The following is a 22296-nucleotide window of genomic DNA, read 5'->3' as shown; positions in this document are numbered from 1 at the left end:
TCTGCTCGGCATCCAGGGGCACTCCCCTGCTGGCTCAGACAGTAAGAACCTGCCTGCGATGCAGGAGACACAGGTTCGATCCCTGGGTTCGGAAGATGCCCTGGAGCAGGAAATGGCAACCCACTCCAGTATTATTGCCTGGAGGCAGCCAGACAGCCTGGCCCAGGCACGCCCGTGGACTCGTTCTTTTTGTTAGTTTGAGGAGACGCATTAGCCCACCACAGCTTGTCATTACATCAGCAGAAACAAGACGGCTAAATCAATAGCCTCCTGGTCTTTGCCGGACGCTGTAAGACGGACCACGTGCAAAGCCGATATTCTGGTGTCCAAAATGACATCCCCTTAATCTGACTTCCGTCTGACTTCCGTGGATTATTGAATGCTGCTACTGGGCCTGCAGAGCAGTGCAGGCTCGGGGAGGGAGAGGGACCACTCATGTCCATGTCCACGGGTCTCCTCCGGAGCTCTCTCCCCCCTCCACACCCCAGCTCCCCCTCCAGATCACGCTCTTGCGCCCCCAGTTTTCAGCCGGGGGATGCTCTTCCTTGGAGTTCCACCTCTTGTCTGGGAACTCCTGAGGTCCCAGACTTGGCCAGTTTCTTGCCCAAGTGCCTACTCTGGTCCGGGAACAAGCTAGATGTCTTTACATGCACACTCTTTTTTTTTTTTTTTTTGCTTATATACGAAATCTTTTTTTTTTTTTTTTTTTTTATTTTTTTTTATTTTTATTATTATTATTTTTTTTTCCAGTGGGTTTTGTCATACATTGATATGAATCAGCCATGGATTTACATGTATTCCCAATCCCGATCCCCCCTCCCACCTCCCTCTCCACCCGATTCCTCTGGGTCTTCCCAGTGCACCAGGCCGGAGCACTTGTCTCACGCATCCCACCTGGGCTGGTGATCTGTTTCACCATAGATAGTATACATGCTGTTCTTTTGAAATATCCCACCCTCACATTCTCCCACAAAGTTCAAAAGTCTGTTCTGTATTTCTGTGTCTCTTTTTCTGTTTTGCATATAGGGTTATCGTTATCACCTTTCTAAATTCCATATATATGTGTTAGTATGCTGTAATGTTCTTTATCTTTCTGGCTTACTTCACTCTGTATAATGGGCTCCAGCTTCATCCATCTCATTAGGACTGGTTCAAATGAATTCTTTTTAATGGCTGAGTAATATTCCATGGTGTATATGTACCACAGCTTCCTTATCCATTCATCTGCTGATGGGCATCTAGGTTGCTTCCATGTCCTGGCTATTATAAACAGTACATGCACACTCTTATTTAATCCTCATGAGTTAAATCCTGAGGATTTAATTCTGCAAAATAGTAGTATCTTCATTTTGCAGATGACGAAACCAAGACATGTTCAGTGAGAACCCAGTGCTCACATGGACACCAGCCACGTGCAGAGTGGGAGCCAAACCCAAGCTCTGGCCACACAACTAGAGCTCTTTCCAACCAGACCACCCAGAGGTGGTGCCTCCCTAAGGCTGAAAGCTCAGGCTCAGTGACAGCCGATAAAACAGTTGTGGTCAGGTGGGATCTGTAGAGCACACAAAAGCATTTCAGGAGCTGTGAATCAGCATCAACCAAACGAGAGATTCAGTTACAGCCTGCAGCCCTCTCCTCCCCGCCTGCCCCATCCCCTGCACATGAGACCCATGAAGCCTCCGTTGGGTTCCAGGAGCCCTCTCCTGTTGGGAGAGGCACTCACAATGGCCGGGAGGGACAGCAGGAAGGTCAGAATCTGGTCCATCACCACGGCCTGTCAGTCCTGCCGTGGGTCCCTCTCACTTTCCCTGCATCCCGCTGGTATAGCTCCCTTGGTTGTCACGCTGCAGCCAGCGGGCTGGCGCTTATCACACCAGGCTTCAAACCTCTCAGGGGCTCCCTCTCCTCTTCAAGAGCAGGGTTCAAGCTCTCCCACCAGCTCACAGGCTGTGGTCCCTGCCCGACGAGGGCACAATCCACTCACGTTACTTAGCTCAGTTGACAGGTGCCCAGCACTTATGGTGCAGCCAGGATGCTCCGGGGCCCACGGAGCCGGCTGGCTACACTCTGTTCCCAGGAGCAGATAGCACAGGGGCTGGGTGGGCATCCTCTTGGGGCGTCCACAGGCTGGGGGCAGGAGTGAGAGCGGGATGGGAAGGGGGATCAGCCCCACCACGCTCCTATGACTTGGTTGGTCCTTAGTGGATGACTCGGGGTCACAGGCCCCTCAGCCCTAAGGCCTTCTGGTAACCATCCTTGGGGAGGCTCTCAGGGGCCCCCACTCCATCTGGACCTTTGAGGGGGTCACCTCAGACCCCCCAATCCTTGGCAAAGCTTCAGGGGCTTTGGAACATGGCAGTCATGGGAAGGGGCCCCAAGGTGGGTGATCAGGACAAGTCGTGCCAGCCTGGCCTCCCCCCGAGGAGGGATTCGAGGAGACCCTGAGCTGCACCCACCCTTCCTTCCTGCCCAGCCCATCAACCTGCCTTCTGCGCCTTGTCACCAGGACGATGACGGCAGAGGAAAACCACAAACCAGAGCCCCAGCCGGGGAGCCGGGGAGCATCCCACTGCAGCCAGCGGATCAGGGCTCTCGAGGTTCCAAGGCCCCCCTCCCCACCACCGACAAGCATCTCACGCTGATGGGTGTGTCCCAGGCCAGGTCACACTGTGAGGTTCCCTCAGTCCTGGGACAAGACATCAGGCCCACAAGAACCCTAGGAACATCACAGGTACCTAACACTGACAGCCCCACCCCACAGGGGCCATGGATGACTTGTTCCCGGACCCCTCCTACACACACGTACGAAGCCAGCCCACAGGACGAGCCCTCTGTGGCAGGGGACGGACACGGCTGGGAGCTGGCCTCTCACGCGGCCAGCTCAGACCACTTAAACTGGGCCCCGACGGAGCCTGCATCCGCTGACCAGGCCAGGGCGGGGGGCCGGCATGAGGACTGCTTGGTCCCCAGAGAGGCAGGCCACCCACCTGCAGATCTGTAGCCGGGGCCCAAGGAGGGTAGGAGAGCCCCCTGCCCTGGGCTCAGTGTGGACAAGGCCAGAGGGCACACCAATCGCCTCGTGGGAGAGGCCACCGTCACGGCTGCGGGGACTCAAGAACACCACAGAGACAGCCTGCGTGTGCTTTTGACACGTTACCAGTTTTTATTTAAAAACATGCTAAAAACATGGCGTTCCACAGCCAGGACCAGGATGAAGGAAGCGTACAGATGCGGCATCGCAAGCAGGAAAGTGCACTGAAACCAGCCTGTGGGACACCGCCCGGCCGTGTCGCCCCGGGGGATGGGGTGCGGACAGGAGCCCCGGCCTCGCCCTCGACGGGGGCCCCGGTCAGGAGGGATGCGGGGATGCACCCTGGACCCGGCCTCATGGCGGCGAAGGGGAGGATGGGAGGACGGGAACACCAGAGGCCGGCCCTGCAGGGCACCTCCCCGCTCTGTCCGGCCAGGTCCCTGCTGTTAGCACCTCCACCCAGCGGTGGGCAGGGGCCGGAAAGGCGGCGACCTCCTTTCCATCCACCTGGACCACGCTTTGGCCACCAGAGCAAGGAGGGATGGCCAGCTGGTCCAAGTCAAACCAGAACACCTGCTTGAGGGTCTCACGGGGGGCGGGGGGTGGTCAGCAGCCTTGCCAGAGTGAGAGGCCCAAACTGGCCGGGGGGAGCTGGGGGGTGGGGGGGGTCGCACCAGCTGCTGCCCCTAGGGGCGGTGCTCAGCCCTGCTCGCCCACCTGCCCTGCACCCACCTGGCTGCAGAGAAAGGCCGGGTGGAGGCAGGCATGCCCCTAAAGGCTGCAGAACCTTGGCCTTCGGAGTCCACTCTAACCTGCCTGCATCAGACCCCCTGGAACTGACTCTGGCCTGGGGAGGGAGCTGCCAGGGAGGGGACTGACTCAGGTAGCTTGGCGTGAGCCCGGAGTCGGGAGACACCGAGAGGATGCTGAGCCCCATCACTGACAGCAGGCAGCGTGCCTGCCTCTGTGCCACAGGGGAACTGCTCTGCACGACGGAAGAAGGGTCGCAGAAGGGCTCTCCCCCGGTACATGGAGTCTGCCGCCCTGTGCGGACGCAGCCAAATGACCGATCAGCCAAGCACAGGGTCAGGCAAGAAGGCGGTTTGGGGAACTGTGGACGAGGCTCTGCAGACAGATGGACGAGGTGGGGTGGCTGGCAGGAGGAGGGAGATAGGCAAGGGCCCCAGGGCCGGAGGGCACCCCCAAAGCTCCAGAAACATGAGATTCCAGGGAGACCCATACACCCCCAAGGAACTAGGCTTTTGCTGTTGATTTTAACAAAACTTTAAAATTGCATTGATAGGCATAAACAACCCCCCCTCAACACAAACTCATTATGCAGCAGTCCCAATGCGCCACTCAAATGCTTGTTTGCTGAGGGTGCCTCGAGGGGGCAGGGTGCACATCTATTCCGGGCTCTGCAGACCTGGGTTCCCAGGGGACCCACTGAAGCTCCTTTCCAAGAATTCGGGCCCAGAGCATGGGGAGGGCCAGTCGCATGTTGCACTGGCCTGTCCTCAACCCAAACCCTGCCCACAAGCTTGCCCACAGGCACCCCCACTCCTATCTCGGGAGATGGTCTCTACTCCACCCAGCTCACTGAGACCACCCTTTTCTCCGCTCCCCACACCCAGAAGCACGACCCCTGAGCACACAGAAGTTCCACACTGCTGGTCCCAACCGTCTTGTGCTTAAGGGGAGAAGGGGGTGCTGGCTGGGTGTCAGCTCTTGGACACACAGGCTGGGGAGAAGATGGGGCGGCCGGGGCACCCAGCCAAACGGTGCAGGACAAAGGCAGCGCCCAGGTGAGGCCCCATCTGGGTAAGTGTTAGCTGGTGAGGAACCTTTCCAAGCTCAGCCCTATAGATTCTTAACTTATGTTTCAACTGTACAACTTGCTTAGACCAGCGTGAGCCCTGGTGGGGGCACCTGGCTGTGGTCGGACGCCCCCCAGCTGTTCATCTCCAGGCCCTGACTCAGGTTGCTTTGTCCTGGGGCCACTGTAACAAGATCCCTCTGGGTTTCCTCGAGTTTTCTGTGCTTTCCCTTGGGGTCGCAGAGGACATGATCGCCAGCCACTGCCGCATCAGTGAACCCCAAGCAAGGAGCTGAGGGTCCTGGGAGCCGGGTGGATATCCACCTCTCCCTCCCTCCCTCCTGGCAGTGACTCCAGCCGGACCATCACGGCTCCCCCCTCCCTCCCCTCTGGAGGTCACAGGTCCTCTGTCACGTCTGAGCAGCTCCATGGAAGGACTGCTTCCCCTTCCAGAAGCAATGTGAGAGAGTGAGCAGCATCTGAACTAGAGAGGTATTTGTCCGAGAGTTTCTAGCAGGAATGTCTGTGAAATAACGGGTTTGCAGAACCTGTCGCGGGAATCCCCCGCAAGGGGTGGAAAGGGAGCCTCCCAGCCCGCAGAGGGTGGGCGGGAGGAAGAAGGAAAAAGAACTGCTCATCAGAGACGCATAAGGACCCATGCCTGCTCTACCTCATTCCTGGCAAAGCACCCCCAGTTCCCAGAAGACCCCCTGCCCTCTGTCTCGCTTCCATCCTATGCCTCCTGCCCCCACCCCCGTCTCCCCTGCCGCCTTCCCCCAGGCTTCCCCCTCCCTCAGTGCATCCTGGCCGCAGCCTCCTGAGTGTGCCCAGTGGTCTGTCCTGATAGAAACCAGACAAACGGACGTGCCCTGTCCCTTCCCGTCCCCCACCCGCAGAAAGAAAACCAAACCATTACAGAAATCAACGCAGTACAAAGTTATAAATCAGAAAGCTAACCCTAAACTTATCTGAGAGATAGTATTCCTGAATAATCATAATCAGAGTAAAATAAAATAAAAAAAAGTTACACTGTAAGGTATAAAATGCCTGGGTGAGACGCTCCCACAGCCCGGCATGGAGACGGTCAGCCGGCCCCTGCCAGTGCGCCCCCCCTCTCTGGGTGGCTGGGGGCCACCAGGGCCGCTCCTGGGCAGTCTCTCCACCAGAAGGCAGCCCTGAGCGCCCCCACCCCCACCCCATGCCATGCGGGGAACAAAGTGTCAGCTGAGGAAAAAGACAGGGCAGAAACGCGTCAGTGCTGGGGGCTCCTGGAGCATGCCCCCACCCGCCCGCCCTGTCTTCTTTGGCAAATACACAGGAATCTGGGCGCCCCAGCACCCCCAAGGTCTCTGCGTTTCCTCCCCCACCCCCGGCCTCTGCCCACCGACAAGGCTTCGGCAGGTGGCCGGGAAGGCAGGCCAGGGCAGGGATGCAGGGGTCAGCAGTCTGGAGGTGCAGGCGACATAAAGCTGAAGGCCTCTTCCCTCACACAGTGTCCGCGGGGCCGGGGCGCTCCGCCAGCCGCTCAGGCGTCGTACTTTTTCCCAGTCCGGTGGATGTGCTGGAAGAGGGTCATGGAGAAGGCCATGCCCAGAATCTGAAAGACATGGGGCCAAGGGGCCTTAGACGGGGGACCAGGGGGCACCCAGCACCCGCAGGGGAACCCCTCCCATTAGGCAGACACCATGGGGCGGGCACGTGAGGGCGAAGCAGAGCTGAGGCGGGCCACACGTGGGGAGCTCGGCCCCTCGGACTGTCCAGGCTGGATGTCACCCAGCTGCGAGGCCAAGAAACCTGCTGTTTCAGATCATGGTGAGGACAGGGGCCTGAACCTAAACGGCAGGGGGCTGAGGAGCTGGGGAGTCGATGGGGAGGTGGCAGGAACTCTGGGAGCCCGCCGATGGCTCCCGCAGAGTCCCGGGGCTCACGGCTGCTGCCTTGGGAGGATGTTGATGGCCATCTGTGTCCCCGCACCCCCTGGGTCCTGACGCACTGGAGGAGCAGGAGGGCAGCCTGCCCGCCCCTCGGGCAGCAGCACACACCACGGACCCACCGTCCGGGGACACTCACTGCCTCCGTGGCTCTCACACTCGAGGTCTGCAGTGACCCTGGAGACCGGGGGCTGAACCCAGCCCAGCCCCAGCGTCCTGCTCCGGGCCTTGCTGCAGGCCACCCTGACCCGAGCCCCAGTCGGAACCACACAACCTTCTCCCACCGGCCTGTCTCCCGTCAGAGCCCCGAGTGGGCACAGTGGCTCATCCGCCAAGCTCGAAGGCTCTTTGACCAGCAGACTCAGTCCAAACCACAGGCCCCAGGACTTAGGGAAGAAAAGAGACGTCGAGCAGGACGTCCATCTCTCTGTGGACCCACCGGTCAGGGACTGGGGCTCCCCAGGGGTAGGAGTTACACACAACTGGGCGAGGAGGGAGCCCCCAGTGCTCCTGGGCCCAGAAAGATGGGGGGGTCTCCTGTTCCCACCACGTCAGCCTCCTCGTCCAAGAAGGAGCTGAGGGTCTCCTTGGCATCCTTCTCTGTCGCCCATGCTGGGCCGTGCAGCACAACCACCCACAAAACGCAGACCAAGGGCTGCTGGCCCTTCCTGAGTGCCCTCCCAGCCCAACATGCCAGGTATCAAACCCACATAGTGCTAAGAAGTGACCCGTGATCGAGCCCACTACACAGATGTGGAAACAAAGGCACAGGAATGAAGCCGTGGGCAACGTGACGCACTCACACAGGTGCTGGGGCGGGACGGACCCCGAGGAGGCCGCCCCTGGGCCTTGCTCACACTGATGCCATGCGGTTGACTCACAAGGTAATAAAGGTCCCCGTGCCTGGGGGGGACAGGCCTGTCCCAGCCAGCCCTTCCTGCAAGGCCAGCACAGGTCCACGGCTCAGGGGGACGTGAGGAGGCTCGGGCAGGCCCTGGGTGGGGGGCGCAGGCCCTGCGGGGAGGGGTCTCCCTCAGGCTGTCCCCTCCACCCCGCTGGCAGGACGGCCCCCTTACCTGTGTGATTAGAAGGCACATCCCCACCGTGCCGAGCACGTGCTTATTGTCAGCAAACCACTGTTTGACCTTCTCGTAGCAGCCCTGGGGAGTGAGGACCACAGCTTCAGGTGCTGGGGTGAACCGCGGGCCCTCCTGCCAAGCCCCCACCTCACTTCCCTTTGGACCCCGCCCCCACCCCGGTTCCATCCACAAGGCCCCACTGCACAGCCCCAGAGCCCACTCCTACCCAAATCTGACCCTCTGAGACGTGGGCCCAGACGCTCACTTGCCACTGCCTTTCGGCTTCAGGCCTGCGTGCCCTCACCCATCCCACGTTAAGCCACCTCCTTGGTGTCCTGGGCCACCCCCGCCCCCGCCCAGACTGTCCACCCAGGGGCCCCTGGGGTGCCCAGCCTCACCGTCTTCCACACGGGGGTGGTGTTGTTTTGTCCGCAGCCCTGGGAGTTCTCCATGCAGCAGCGGTCGGGGACGGTGTTCTCCCCCAGCACCGAGAACCAGTCCCTGTAGTCGGTGACACCACAGCAGTGCATCTGTGGGGAGGGGTGGGGGTGCATTAGACGGGTCCAGCTCGGTCCTTTCCCTGCCCCCCCGGCCCCATGGGAGCTAGCACCCAGAGGCCAGCTTGCTTGTCCCTTCTCTGGGCCCCAGCCAGGCCCAGGGGACAGAATGATATCTCCTTCCTGGAGGACGGCCACCTGCTCTCTGAGTGGGGTGCTGGGCGCTGGGCAGAGCACTCAGCCCTCTGCTTGTCTGTCCCCAGCTCTTGGCTTCGTGATGGCAGCCCCTCCCCAGGCTCCACATGGAGCTACACGGACACGTTTCCTCTTAGAACAGGGTTTCCTGAGTCACAAGCAGGGAGGTAGACTTGTTGCTAAAATACTGTCATTCGTGCTGAGGCTTCAGAAAGGATGGGATGGAAAAGCAGCCCCCCTGACTGCCGGTCTTGATTCCCAGCTCCCAGCCCCTCGGATGGCTGCTGGCCACATCCAGGCCCCCGCACAGCCCACTGCCCACCCAGCCGCCCCGCTGCAGCTGCCGGCCAGAGCGCCATGTCTGACCCAGAGAGCCAGTGACCCAGCCAGGGCTGGGGGGTGGCGTTCGAGGCCCAGGCCCCGCCTTCCACCCACACCTGCCCCTGCCCCCAGCCCTCACCTCTGCCTGGATGATGTTCCAGGCGTTCTTCAGCCCCACGTTGTTCTCCGAGTTGTAGAGTAGCAGGCCCTCCTTCAAGTCCTTCTTGGCATTCTCGTTCACCTGTCGGGCAAGGGCAGACTCAGGCTGGGGTCGGGGTGTGGGTGACCAGGAGGCCGCCCCTCTCCCCAGGTCACCCAGGTCAGCCACGAGTGCTGGCCCCGCCAACTCATGGGGGAGGCCTGCTGGGGGCCAGAGGTGACCCCCGTGAGAGCCGAGTGTTTCAGGAGGGAGCAGGGACCCTCAGAGGCGGAGACAGCACAAGCGTCCCCACAGCTCCCGTGCTCCCAGGACACGCTCCCTCACAGGCCACGCTGCCCCCTGGCCCACGCCCCACGCTGGCCCTGCAGGAACACAACCTGGGAACTGCAGGGCGCAGAGCCACCGTCCGGGGTGTGGGGCCACCCCTCGCTAGCAAGTCGCTTACCCTCTCCCACCTCTGCCTTCTCTGTAACACTGGCACATAACATCCACCTCGGAGACGGTTGTGAGAATTAAAGGAATCATTCCCATGAAGACCAAGAACAGGGCCAGCCCGCAGCCATCTCTCAATATTATCAGTGGCTCCTTTTTTACAGATGCAAAGGAATCACTGCTTCTAACCCTAATAGTGACTCTCCCTCTCGGTGTGGCCTGGGAGACTCCTTCAGGACCCAAGGGGCAGATGGTTATATGGTTCTGGATACCATGAACCAGAAGAGCCCCTGAGTGCTAAGTCTGCACACTTGGCCAGTCATTCTTGGTGGTCCCAGAGGAAGTTCCCCAGTTGGGTGGGGAACTCTCCAGCCTGGACAGAGGTTAGTCCCTCTTAAGCTCCTGAATCCTCAGTGCAGCCTGCGATCAGCTGAAGTGAGTGAGTGAAAGTCATTTTCACTCAGTCGTGTCCAACTCTTAGTGATCCCGTGGACTATACAGTCCATAGACTGTATGGACTGTATAGTCCATTCTCTAGGCCAGAATACTGGAGTGGGTAGCCTTTCTTTCTCCAGGGGATCTTCCCAACCCAGGGATCGAGCCCAGGTCTCCCACTTTGCAGGCGGATTCTTTACCAGCTGAGCCACAAGGAAAGGACAAGAATACTGGAGTGCGTAGCCTATCCCTTCTCCAACGGATCTTCCTGACCCAGGAATCGAACTGGGGTCTCCTGCATTGCAGGCGGATTCTTTACCAACTGAGCTATCAGGGAAGCCCATGAGATCAGCTCCCTGTCCCCAAAGGCCTCCGGAAAAGGATACGAACTTTTCCATATTTCAGCCCAGGAACTTGGGGCACAGGGTTTCCGGCCTAAAATATGAACTTTTCAAGTTCTTGGAGAAGAACTTCAAGTTCGTAGAAAAGTTTTTCTTGGAGAGGAACTTCAATAAATTGGAGAACTTCAAGAATTTGGGGCTTCTCAAGTTCTTGGAGAACTTGACCCTTCTCCAAGTGGTCAGCACAGCTATGCTTGAATGCTCCCAGTGACAGGGAGCTCAGTGATGCTCCCCAGTTAGGGCTAGGGTTAGGGCATCCCTGGGTGACTAGAGGGTCTACATCCTAAGACATGCAAGTTAATCCCTGAGTCAGGAAGATCCCCTGGAGTAGCAAATAGCAACCCACTCCAGTGGTCTTGCCTGGGAAATCCCATGGACAGAGGAGCCCGGCACGTTACAGTCCATGGGGTCTCAAAGCGTCAGACACGACTGAGCAACACACCCCGCACACACTTCCTCAGACAACACAAGCGGATGAGCCCCCTGCTGCCCCCACCAAAAGCCCTCCTCTCCTCAGACATACAACCTGTCAGTGCTTTTTTTTACTCCAGATTCCCTGACCCAACCCCTCGGGCAATGATACTCCACACACTCCCTCCCCTCCTGGAAGTCTTACCTTGTCCATGTAGACAAAGAAGAGGATAATTAAGATCAGCTCTGCCAGGAGGATGATCAACAGGACGATGAAGAACTGGAACGAGAAGGTGCAGGCATGGGCACGTGGTCGTGAGCGGGGGACAAGGTGCAAATAGGCTGGCAGGGGGCAGGCTTCCCAGGTAGGGATCCCATGTTGGCAGGGGAGGGATATGAAGCCTGACAGCCAATCAAGGAGTGGGAGGGGCACCCAGGCCAGGGGTAGCCAATCAGGAGGAAGAGGGGCGTGGTCATTCTAGGCACTCAGGCTGGACACCCAGTGGCCCCAGTGTTCAGAGGGCTGGGGGGCTGGGGCACTAAGGGGGTGGGGGGACTGGGGGGGCTGGGGGGGGGCAGGGGTCCAACTTACACTGAGCAGGAGGCACCTGTTCTCCTTGATGGCCCCCAGGCAGCCGAGGAACCCCGTCACCATGACAATGGTGCCTATGGCGATGACCAGGTTGGCTGCTGACAGAGAGGGGAAGCTGGGGGAGAAGGTGGCAAAGTTGCCTTGCGACACGGACAGCCAAATGCCCACTCCAAGCAGCCCACAGCCACACAGCTGCAGAGAAAGGAAAGCCTGTTAGCCCGAATCCATCTCCATGGGGCTCGGAAGACCGCCTGTCCCGCCCCCACCATCCCTGCCCCCCCACCCCCTCCCACCCCATCCTCGGCCCCAACCGTGGGACTCAGAGTGGGTACCATGGGCCCGAACGACACTGGGGGGTGTGACCTGCACAAAGCCCCCAGTCTCTCCATGTCTCAGTCTCCTCATCTGGCAAATGGTATGAGACCAGCTTCATGACCCCTGTAGGGTCACTTCAATGCAGACAGATTAAACAGGGCAGGGAGATCACGTGACAAACACGAAGGTCCCAGCTGCACACGCAGCGCTGCGGGTGTCCCACTGGGCAGAGGAGGGCCTGGAGCTCAGGAAGGAGAGGGGATGGCGTGGGGCCACGGTGGCCACGGAAGCAAGTGCAGGCTTTGGGAGAGAGCCTCAGAACCCAGTTCCTCAGAGCCAGACTCTGCCGCGACTGTGTCCGGCTGCCCTGACGGGAAGGGGCACTTGCCCATGGTCCTCAGGAGCGGGAAGAACAAATTCCACAGAGATGGAAATAGGAAGGAGCTCCCTGGCCTGGCTGAGGGGCTGGCTGGCGTGCGGGGCAGGGCCCACCACTCCCCACACACCCCCAGGGAGCTGGCAGCCGCACCCAACCGGAGCCCACTCTGCTGCACGGCTCCCCTGGGGCTATGATGCCCACAAAGATGCAGTTTCCACAGCGGCCTGTCTTCCGCTCCATAAACTGACCCTCCCTCCTCCACCCCCGCGGAGCCTGAGTTAATCAGTCAACAGGTATTTACTGAGGACCTACAGCCACAGGCTTCCCTGGTGGCTCTGGCATAAAGAACCCACCTGCCAAAGCAGGAGACACAGGAGATGCGGGTTCTATCCCTGGGTTGGAAAGATCCCCTGCAGGAGGGCATGGCAACCCTCTCCAGTATTCTTAGCTGGAGAAACCCATGGACAGAGGAGCCTGGAGGGCTACAGAGGCTTCTACAAGGGTTGCAGAGTCGGACACGACTGAGCGATTAAACAAGAGCAGAGTTGTTAGCACAGTGGTGCTGGTGTTAGGGAGCTGCCTTCCCTGGGACTAGATGGGAGCCAGGGAAGCACAGCTTCCCAGACTGTATGCTCGGGGAACAGGTGAGGGGCCCAGAGCTCAGATGCCAGGTGGAGGGGCAGCCCCGCAGACATGTGGACGGGGCAGGTAGAGAATGAGACGCTGACCGCCTCTTCGGGACCACTGTGAGAATTTAAAAGAAAGAAGCCCTGTGGAGAGGGTGACAGGGCCAGGCGCTGGCCTCTGGGTGACATTTCATGAGCCGGGTGCCAGGCTGCGACGCTCAGAACCCAAGCCTCCAGGGAGCAAACATGTGGAGCAAAGGCTGGGCAGCCACGTGCAGGCAGAGAGCGGGAAGCCGGGCAGGGCCAGAGGCTCCTGGAGGAGACACACTTCCTCTCTCATCTGTTCCACAAACCGGAATGGCGCCGCCGCTCAGGAGAGCCAGGCCCTGCCCTGAGCCCAGGGAGACACCCTGGGGAAGTGGGGGACGCAGACGTCACAGAAGCAAACAGAAGACAAAAGTCCAGATGCGGTGAAGAAAAAGAAGTCAGGATGAGAAAGAGTCAGAAAGTAACAGGGGTGGGGGGTGGGGGGGTCAGGGAAGGTCTCTCGAAGAGTGTCATTTGAGGAGGGGCCCACAAGAGGAGGGGCTTCCCAATGATAAAGAAATCATCTGCCAGTGTAGGAGACGCAGGAGACGGGAGACCGATCCCTGGGTTGGGAAGATCCCCTGGAGGAGGGCATGGCAACCCACTCCAGCATTCTTGCCTGGAGAATCCCATGGACAGCAGAGCCTGGCCAGCTACAGTCTGTAGGGTCTCAAAGGAGTCAGACACGACTGAGCGGCTAGGCACCAGAAGAGGAGAAGTGAACCACATGAATAATGGGGAAGGAAGTTCCAGAGGAGACAGCAGGTGAAAAGCCCTGGCTGGGGGTGAGCCTGGCCAGCTGCGTGCAGGGGACGGGGGAGCGAGGTGACAATGGTGGGGACCAGTGGGCGGGACCTCACAGCGTCTGTTCTTGGTGAGATGGCGAGCCGGGAGCAGGTCAGGGACGTGATCTGGGATTTCAGTATGTCACTCTGGCTGTTGTGCGGAGAACAGGCCATCGGAGGGCAAAGGGGGCAGGCGAGCAGTCAGGCCACTGCAGTGACCAGGTGACGGGGCAGGGCGCTGGGCAGGAGTGCGGAGAGATGCTCCAAGTCAAGAAGCAGCCGGAAGGGCTTGCTGGGCTTTGACGAATGAGCAGGATTTTGATAAATGGGGAGACAGGAAGGTGGTCCAGACGGGGCACAACAAAGGAAGTGGGGCTTTTCCCACCATCACTAAACCCATGTGCTTCTGCTCAGTCGTGTCCGACTCGTTGCGACCCCACGGACTGTAGCCCTCCAGGCTCCTCTGTCCATGAGGATTCTCCAGGCAAGAATACTGGAGTGGGTTGCCCTGCCCTCCTCCAGGGGATTTTCCCGACCCAGGGGTTGAACCTGCTTTTCCTGTGTCTCCTGCACTGCAGATGGATTCTTTACCCGCTGAGCCACTTGGGAAGCACCCCTAAACCAGAGACAGCCCCCCCTCAGTGATGGAGCTGGGTGACCAGAGCAGCTGCTGGGTCCCCGCGCCGTGGAGAGCCACCCTGGCCCCATGCCCCGCAGCAGCCCAGAGGGACACGGCCAAGGCTCCGAGGCTCCAAGGCGTGGGCACACCGGGCCCAGAACCCCCACTTTACAGGGCGCGTCCACTCGGCTCAGCCGGGGGCTGGGTGCCACCACCCCCGCAACCAGCAGGTGGCGCCCCCCAGCCGGGTCAGAGCTCCGGATTGGCAGGGAGGCACGGAGACCATCCAACTTGTCACTGACTCTCTTCAACCCGGTCACTTTCTGTGCTGCCGACTCAATTTTTCTTTCATTAATCACCCCATGGAAATTCATGCTCTCCACGCTCAAGATTTAAGGCTCTACAAGCCAGACCCTGGAATGAATAACAGGAGACCTCACAGCTGGCAGCTCACTACTGGTAAGGAGGTAGGCTTTGGGACCCCCAGAGCTACCAGACACTCTGTGCTGGAGATGCCCCCCGCCCCCAACCGCCCCCACCAGCCCCAGGCCTGGGAAGGTCCTCAGGGTACTAGGCAGTACATTTGATGTAAGAAACGCCAGCATCCAAGGTACCAAGGGATGACACTCCAGCTCCCCCCACCCCACTGATACTGAGTGGGCCCCAGGGGGATCCCCAAGTCCCTCCTAAGGGAAGGGCCCCCATGTGGGAAAGAAACCTCAAAAGCTCAAAACCTCTAGGCGCTGGTCATCATCTCTGACTTCACGCTTCCAGCCTCTGACATGCCGTGCCAGCTCCCCAGAGCCTGCCTGGGAGGGGGAGCTGCTCCCCGACTCCCACCTCTGCTTCCTTTTCACTTCCTTCCCTAGATCACCTTGCCCCAGGTAAGACTCAGGTAGGCCTGCTGCCAACAGCAGGGCAGCCCCCACCCCAAGCTGCCAGTAGCTGGGACCCAAGTCCTGCATCTTCCCCTCAAACCCACACCCGCATCCCTGCCCCCTAAAAGCCACTGCTGATGGCATTCGGGGACATTTCCTCCCCAAAGCAACGTGTTGTCTCAGACCCCCACCAGCTAGAGTCAAGCCCACAGCTGGAAGAACCTCTGGGAGAAGGCAGGGTGACTCGGAAACCAGGACCCAGCCAACCTCCCAACCCAAAGACACCAGGCACCTCACTATACCAGCCGAGCCTGGCAGGCATCTAGGGGCCACCCTGACCACCAAGCCTCCCTGCCTCTTGCCCCACCCCCAACCAAGGGCACTTCCAAGTATTTTCCACTGGAGCTCCAAATGAACCCACTTCCAGCTGTGGGCAAACCCTTGTATTTGCTGGTGACTTCAGCATAGAGCAGTGCCTCCCCTTGGCAGGGCCCACGGATCTGCCTCCTCCAGGCCACCCATCAGAGCCAGCATCTTCCTCATCACCCTGGGCCCATCAGACAGATGCACAGCAGGCAGACTGAGACCAGCAGGCTACGGCCTCATTGATCAAGTCTACTGTAATTAGCCAATACCCCCATGGCATTTTCCCGTCTTCAGTTGAAACCACATTGATTTGTAGTTTTAATATATGTTTCCGCCACATGTCCTAATGTATTTTTCACGTAGCAACCCAGTTCTCTGGGAGTGAAGCCATAACCTCCCCTGAACCAACCTCCCTGAGCGCCATGCCCGCAACTTGCTTAGAGCCCAGGGACAGCCACTGCCTGTGTCCCCTACAGTGGCCACCATTTCCCCTGCATGCGGGACAGCCTTCCCTGGGGTGGCCTTTTGCACCAGGGCTGAACACCCCTGCCCAGCCCTCTGTGTAGATGTGCTGCCCACCCCCAGGAAAACACCAGCACCTCCAGGCCAGGTTCACAGCTCAGCCATTTCACTCCCATCATGGGGCCCAGAACATGCCTGGATACTACAGAAACATTCATTCCATGAATGAGTGGATGGGTGGATAGATGGATGGATGGAGGGAGGGATGGATGAATAGGTGGATGGATGGATGAATAGATGTATGTATGGATGGATAGATGGATGGATGAATGAATAGATGGATGGATGGATGGATGAATAGACATATGCATGTATGTATGTATGTATAGATGGACGGATGGATGGATGAATAGATACATGTGTGGATGGATAGATGGATGGATGAATAGATGAATGGATGGGTCGATGGGTGGATGGATGGACGTATGAATAGATGTATGCATGTGTATATATATATAGATGGATGGATAAATAGATACATGTGTGGATGTATGTAAGTATGGTTGGATGGATAGATGGATGGATGGATGGATGGATGGACAGATGGGTGGGTGGATGGATGGATGACGGATGGGCGGATGGACAGATGGGTGGGTGGGTGGATGGATGGATGGAGGGTTGGGAGGGCTTGGGAACAAGGCCTGACACAGACACACAAACCCACCTAAAAAAGAAGCCCCCACCATGCACTTCCTTCCCCACCTGGCACCAGGTTCCCCCCAGCTCACCTGAAGCCCACCCTTTGCCTGTGTAAGTCGCCTACTCTTCCTGCCTGGCTCTCAGAGATCCACACACCCTCTGACTACCTTCATCCCCGTGGCCTCTGTGGCTCTGCAGGGGCCCCCACACCCTCTTTGCTTTGAAGGAAGCCCTCAAACCCTTAGCCTCAGCATGTCCCCATGCTCTTTACAAGCCAGGGCCCAGTGGGACGTTTAACGACATTTAATAAATTAGTGGATGTGGAGACTAAGAGAGCAAACAGAAACGATTTTAATTTCACAGCCAACGTGCTGGCTGGTAACAATCCTGCCCAACCCTGGGAGAAGCCGACTGACAGGAACTTCACCATGAAGAGAAGAGGCAGCATCGGGACCGGGAAGGGGGGCTGCTTGGGGCTGCAGCCATCCTTGCCTCTGGGGGCTCTGCAGCTCATTCACTGTCACGGCCACAAAGGGAGGCAGGGCCAATGGATAGTGCTTCCAATTCCGTAAGGAAGGGACAAAGCCCCCAAGTCACCCAGTAGACAAGAGGATGAGGGCACGGATGGGGTGGCCCCCCCACCGAGAGGGCTCCTCCGTGCCTGTCCGCAGCCCTAGGGGTCAAGCTTCCGTCTGAGTGCCGCAGGGTCACCAGCTAATAACACACTCCATTCTTTTTAGCACAACTCTAATTGGTCAAGAATTCTTGCTTATTAACTCAGGAATCCGCTTCCCCACGACTAACATGTTTCAGTCCTAGTTTTGCCCAGGGAGTCCACCAAGCTCAAGTGCGGCAGGACTTGAAGTTGTCTAAGTCCCGTATCTAACAACATCCTTTCCCAGCCTTCTCTCGGCCCATAAAAAGGCTCTTAGGGCCCTCACCTCTGAGTCACCATCCATTACAGAAAGTTAGGTTCCAGCGCTGGAGGGGTCGGCACAGAGAGCAAGACCCCACCCTCCCCTCCTGCACTCTGAGCTCCGTACCTCTAGTGATCCAGCCTGCACTGGCTCTGGCTGAGCTGGCCACCGCAGCACAGGTGTGGTTCACACTGAGCTTGTGCATGATTCAATCAGTGTGATTCCATGGCCGTTCTTTTTTGGACCGCACACTTTGTCTCAAAGCCCCCGATTTCTTCACAACTTCACAACCCCCAGTGGCACCAGCTGGCAGAGGTGACAGGGAGATCACACCCATATTTCTAAGCCAAATTTTCCTCCAAATAAACAGGACATAAGGCATTTGCATATCTCAAACCCAGTTACATGCTGATTATTGGAAAATGAGGTTATTTTCTATCTAAGATGGTTCTAGGGGCATTTAGACACAGCCAAATTTCGGGGTTGTTGTATTTGGGAGCTGTGCATCTCTGAGGTTAATAAAGTTCTTAAATTAAAAGTTTCCTGAGCCCCCTTCTCTCCAGAGAACTTTGCAAGGACGTTTGGAATGTGGGAGCCCCCAATCCAATCCCCTGGCACACCTTGTCGGTCCTGCTACAATACCCCTTGCCCTGTAAGGCTCTGAAAAGCGCTGGGGGCAGGGGGGCTTCCCTGGTGGTCCAGTGGTTAAGAATCCACCTCCTAATGCAGGAGACACAGGTTCAATCCCTGGTCTGGGAAGATTCCACATGCAGTGGGGTAACTAAGCCTGTGCTCCACAACCTCTGAGCCAGCACTCTAGAGCCCATGATCTGTAATGAGAAGCCACTGCAATGAGAAGCCTGCACACTGCAACGAAGAGTAGTCCTTCTCACTACAACTAGAGAAAGCCCACATGCAACACTGAAGACCCACCACAGCCCACCCCCCAAAAAATGCTGGGGATGAAAGAGCTGAGCTGGGGGAGACGTGAAGACAGCACTTCCTCCGTCCAGGGGGTTAGGGCTCCGGATGTGGGTAAACGCCCCGGCACCAGAGCCCTGGCCCCCGGCTGGTGTCCTCTGATCCTGACGGGGACAAGGAGGGGCTGTTTGCTGAAGTGCTGCCCACCTGTCTGGACTTCCTGGCCTGACCTCAGTGTACTGGGCTCACTCCAACCAGGAATCTGTGGGACCCCAGGGTGATGACCAGTCCTGTGGCTGTCTCCGGGCTTCAAAGGCCAGGGCAGGGGTGCTGAGAACAGGCCCAGATCCCAGGATAGCTGATGCCCAGGGAGCGAGAGGCAAGGACTAAACCTGGGAGGTGGAGGGTGTCTGCCATGCACTCTTTCAACACAGCCCCCTTACAACTCGGTTCTTCCAAACTGTCCCTCCATTTGGGAGAAAGGCCTGAAGGGCACCAGGGCTCCCTCCCCCACCTCCACCTCCACCCCCATTCCCAGGCCATCTGGGCTCCTCAAATCTGACAGCAGGGCCCAAATCAACCTTCTCAGGTGCCAGCATCTTTCCATCTTCTCAGACTGACCACAGGCCTGCTCAGTCAATGGGGAGACACAAAAGGAGGTAGGGACCAGCTCAGAGCCCCCAAGGGGGCCCGAGGGAATGGAGCCCGAGGATCAGGTTCAGAAGGACCACAGAATGGTGTGTGGTCGAGATGCCAAAGAGCAGAGGGTGACACAAAGCCCCACCAGCCTTGCAAAGGGGGTGTGATCATCCACCGGTCCGTCCACACTGACCCAGGCCACCAGACCGGCAGATCCGCACTTTCTTCCCACTCAAGCAGGGGTGGGGTGGGGGGGGAATGGGTGCAGGGGAGAAGGGTCACACGGGGAGCACTGCAACCCAGTGTTCCCAAGCCCGCTCCCCAAGGATGGAGCCCCAGACGTGGGGTCCCCCTCCCCTTGGGAGAGCACACAGTTATTCTCCATCCTGCTCAGAACACGCCAAGGAAGTGGGCTGAAATGGCAGAGAGCAGGCTCAGGAGGAGAAGACAGACAGCTGTCCTGGCTCCGGGGGAGGTTTCTGCTCCCCAAGTCAGTGAGAGGGCTGCCCCCGCACCGCTGGGAGCGTGGAGGGAGGGTGACCCCAACTCCAAGAATTGTCAGCACCCAACAGGACACAACTGGCAGCCTCAGGCCACCACGCCCAGGAGCACTCTCGGGAGAGTGTGAGTGCACGCGGGGTGCCTAGAGCTAGGGCAGGGTGGGTGGGCACGGAGCCCCAAGCACCATGGCTGCCTGAGTTCTGGACCCGGGAAGGAGCTATGGGGAGACAGCCTGGACCTGTCAGACAGTGAGGCACTGTCTGAGCTCCCAAGGTCACCGGAAGTTGGAGGAAAGAGTGCCAAGGACCTGGATACTTGTCAGAGGAGTCTAGAGAGAGGATTTCTCATCACCAGCATATTCCTTCCCTCCTGCATCTGTTTTATTTGATGCATCTGGGGAGAAAGGCACCGCTGACAGCATCAAAGCACGGAATGGAAGGTGGAACCGGGGCCACCGCGGGAGGCAGGGATGGCTTTCAAGGTGCACATTGAAGCCGGGGCCACGCGGGCTTCCTGAGAAAGTACAACCATCTGCGCCGCGCATCTACGGATATGAAGCCCCAAAGGAAGGCAATGGTCCAGCATCTCCGGCCGCTTGGCCTTTCTGGGATGTCACTCCACTAAAGACTGAGGGAGGAGGGAAAAAAACACCTCCCCAGCACTCGGGGACCCTGGAGGATAAACGGGATTATGACCACTGAGCACTCTGTGTTCCTGGGAATATAAATGATACAAGGTACCGTGCTATTATTCACACTCCCTGGAAGATGCAGGGATACCTTGAATTCACATCATATCTTTCTGGCAGAGAGCAAATGGTCTGGGAGACTCTAGTTCACCCTACAGGATGAGGAGGAGTGGGGGCCATTCTCCCTGTTTGAGGAAAGCTGCCCCCAGCTCTGTCCCCCACCCCCAGAGAGGAAGAAAAGCCACAGCGTGAAAGTACCATCCATTTCTGGGTGCCTCTCATTCAGCAAGGCTGCCTCTTCCATTCAGTATCTCACGGAACGAAGGCCCTTTAATAATGTAACAAGGATGGTCTTCCCTGGCTCCAGTTCAGCAAGTAACACTCTCTAATTACACGTATAGATATCGGGAAGGATCAGACTGACAACCAGGTCCATCTCTGGTCCCAGGACAGCCCGCCCACACCCACGTCTGCTCTAAGCCCTGGACGTGGCCAACATGATTGGTCCTCTCTCCAGGGATGCTGTGCCCACAGCCGGATTATTTATACTGCCAACCGGGAGCCGTGTCCACCCACGCCAGGACTTGGCATTTCTGACATGCTTTGTTGGGGGGGTGCATGGGCTGGTTAATTAAGTTCAAGCCCCCCTGACAGTGATGGTCTCGGCACCAAGTTACGTGACAGTCTGAGACCCCCTCTCACCCACCCCTGAGCCGACTCTGCCATCTCTTTGTCCACTTAGTAGAACTGGAGACCCTGGCCCACTCTATTCCTCAAGGTGCTCACTGTGATCAGGTCACTCGCTGAAAGCAGCCAGGCCAGGGTCTGGCGCCCAAGGTCACAGAGCTGGTTCAGGGAGGACCATGCCTCGTCCCACCCTATCCCCGACTTCACTCTCCCCGCAAAGTTATGCTGCCAGGGACACTGACCACGTGCCCCACATGCCTCACTTAATCCTCCCGACCCAATGGCAGGGCCCCGGGATGGTCATTTTCGTCCTTCCAGTTCCACAGCCTGGGAGGACAAAGACACTGGGAGGTTAGGTGGTGAAACAACGCAGGAAATCTGCCTCCAGAAACCATGTCCTGACCTACTAGGCCCCATGGCTTAGACCTAGGGCGTCCCAAAGGCATCAGAAGCCCCCGGACATGTCCACGCTGGGAGGGAGGAAGGCTAGCCACGACGTAGAGGGCACGCCTGGGACCCATCTGCAGACAAGGAGGGTGGGGAGGGCAGGGAGGGTGACCATGATGGTGGTGACGATGACAATGGTGACGCTGAGAACGCTGATGGGGAAACTGGCAGCTACTGACCCGAATCCACGCCAAGAACTGTGTCAACCCCGCCTTACCACAAAAACCAGACAAGGGGCTTCCTATGGTTTCCCACCCATCCACTTTCCTAAGGAGAAAACCAAGAATCAGGGGTTTACGATCTTGTCTGAGCTGGATTTTAATCCAGTTCGAAGTGACTCCAAATGCTATGACTGATGAATCTCTGGGCTTCCACTGCTATACGTGAAATAGATAACCAACGAGGACCTACTGAACATCACGGGGAATGCTGCTCAACATTTTGTGGCAGCCTGGATGGGAGCGGAGTTTGGCAGAAAATGGATCCATGTATATGAATGGCCGAGTCCCTTCGCCACGCAACCGAAAATATCACAACATCATTAATCGGCTATACTCCAATATAAAAGAGAAAGGTTTTTTCTTTTTTCTTTAAAAAAAAAAAAAAAAGAATCTCTGTGCCTCAGACAAAAAAACAAGCAACTTTTAAATTTTTCATTTTATTAAACATTCTCAACAACTTTGCGGCCCAGTCTGAGTTGAGGGAGGCAGGGAGGAGTGTGGGGGAGGGAAGGACCCGGACACAGTCCAGGAGAGGGAGCACAGAGGGAAGGAGCGGCAGGCAGTCACCCTGGGTGCAGGCTGGGTGGGTGCAGGAGAAGATCCATCACTAGGGGTGCCCCCATAGGGAGGGGGTGCACATGTGGGGGGGCAGAAGTCAAGCCAACCAGGGCTGCCCACTTTGCTGATTTCACCAGAGTTGTGAAAACTGTTGGCTATCCCTCTGCACGAGGAAGCAAGAGGGAATGAAATAAACAAGT

At 58.0% G+C, this 22296-nt stretch overlaps 1 protein-coding gene across 3 annotated transcripts in view; it reads right to left on the bottom strand.

The window, feature by feature from the left end:
• Window positions 1–3140: 3140 nt before the first annotated feature.
• The window catches only part of TSPAN9 (tetraspanin 9), a 187817-nt gene continuing 168661 nt past the window's right edge, over window positions 3141–22296 (bottom strand). For all 3 annotated transcript variants that reach the window (XM_061124706.1, XM_061124705.1, XM_061124704.1), the window contains 6 exons: window positions 11302–11493; window positions 10915–10989; window positions 9010–9111; window positions 8256–8387; window positions 7855–7938; window positions 3141–6444 (listed from right to left, as the gene is read on the bottom strand). In XM_061124706.1, coding sequence (XP_060980689.1) covers window positions 6373–6444; window positions 7855–7938; window positions 8256–8387; window positions 9010–9111; window positions 10915–10989; window positions 11302–11493 — 657 coding nt within the window. In that variant the 3' untranslated portion in view covers window positions 3141–6372. The remainder of the gene's footprint in view (window positions 6445–7854; window positions 7939–8255; window positions 8388–9009; window positions 9112–10914; window positions 10990–11301; window positions 11494–22296) is intronic.

The sequence above is a fragment of the Dama dama genome, chromosome 22 (assembly GCF_033118175.1).
Source record: "Dama dama isolate Ldn47 chromosome 22, ASM3311817v1, whole genome shotgun sequence".
In the NCBI taxonomy this organism is placed as follows: domain Eukaryota; kingdom Metazoa; phylum Chordata; class Mammalia; order Artiodactyla; family Cervidae; genus Dama; species Dama dama.
The sequence above is the reverse complement of the archived record's forward strand: the minus strand, read 5'-3'. Positions and strand labels throughout refer to the sequence as shown.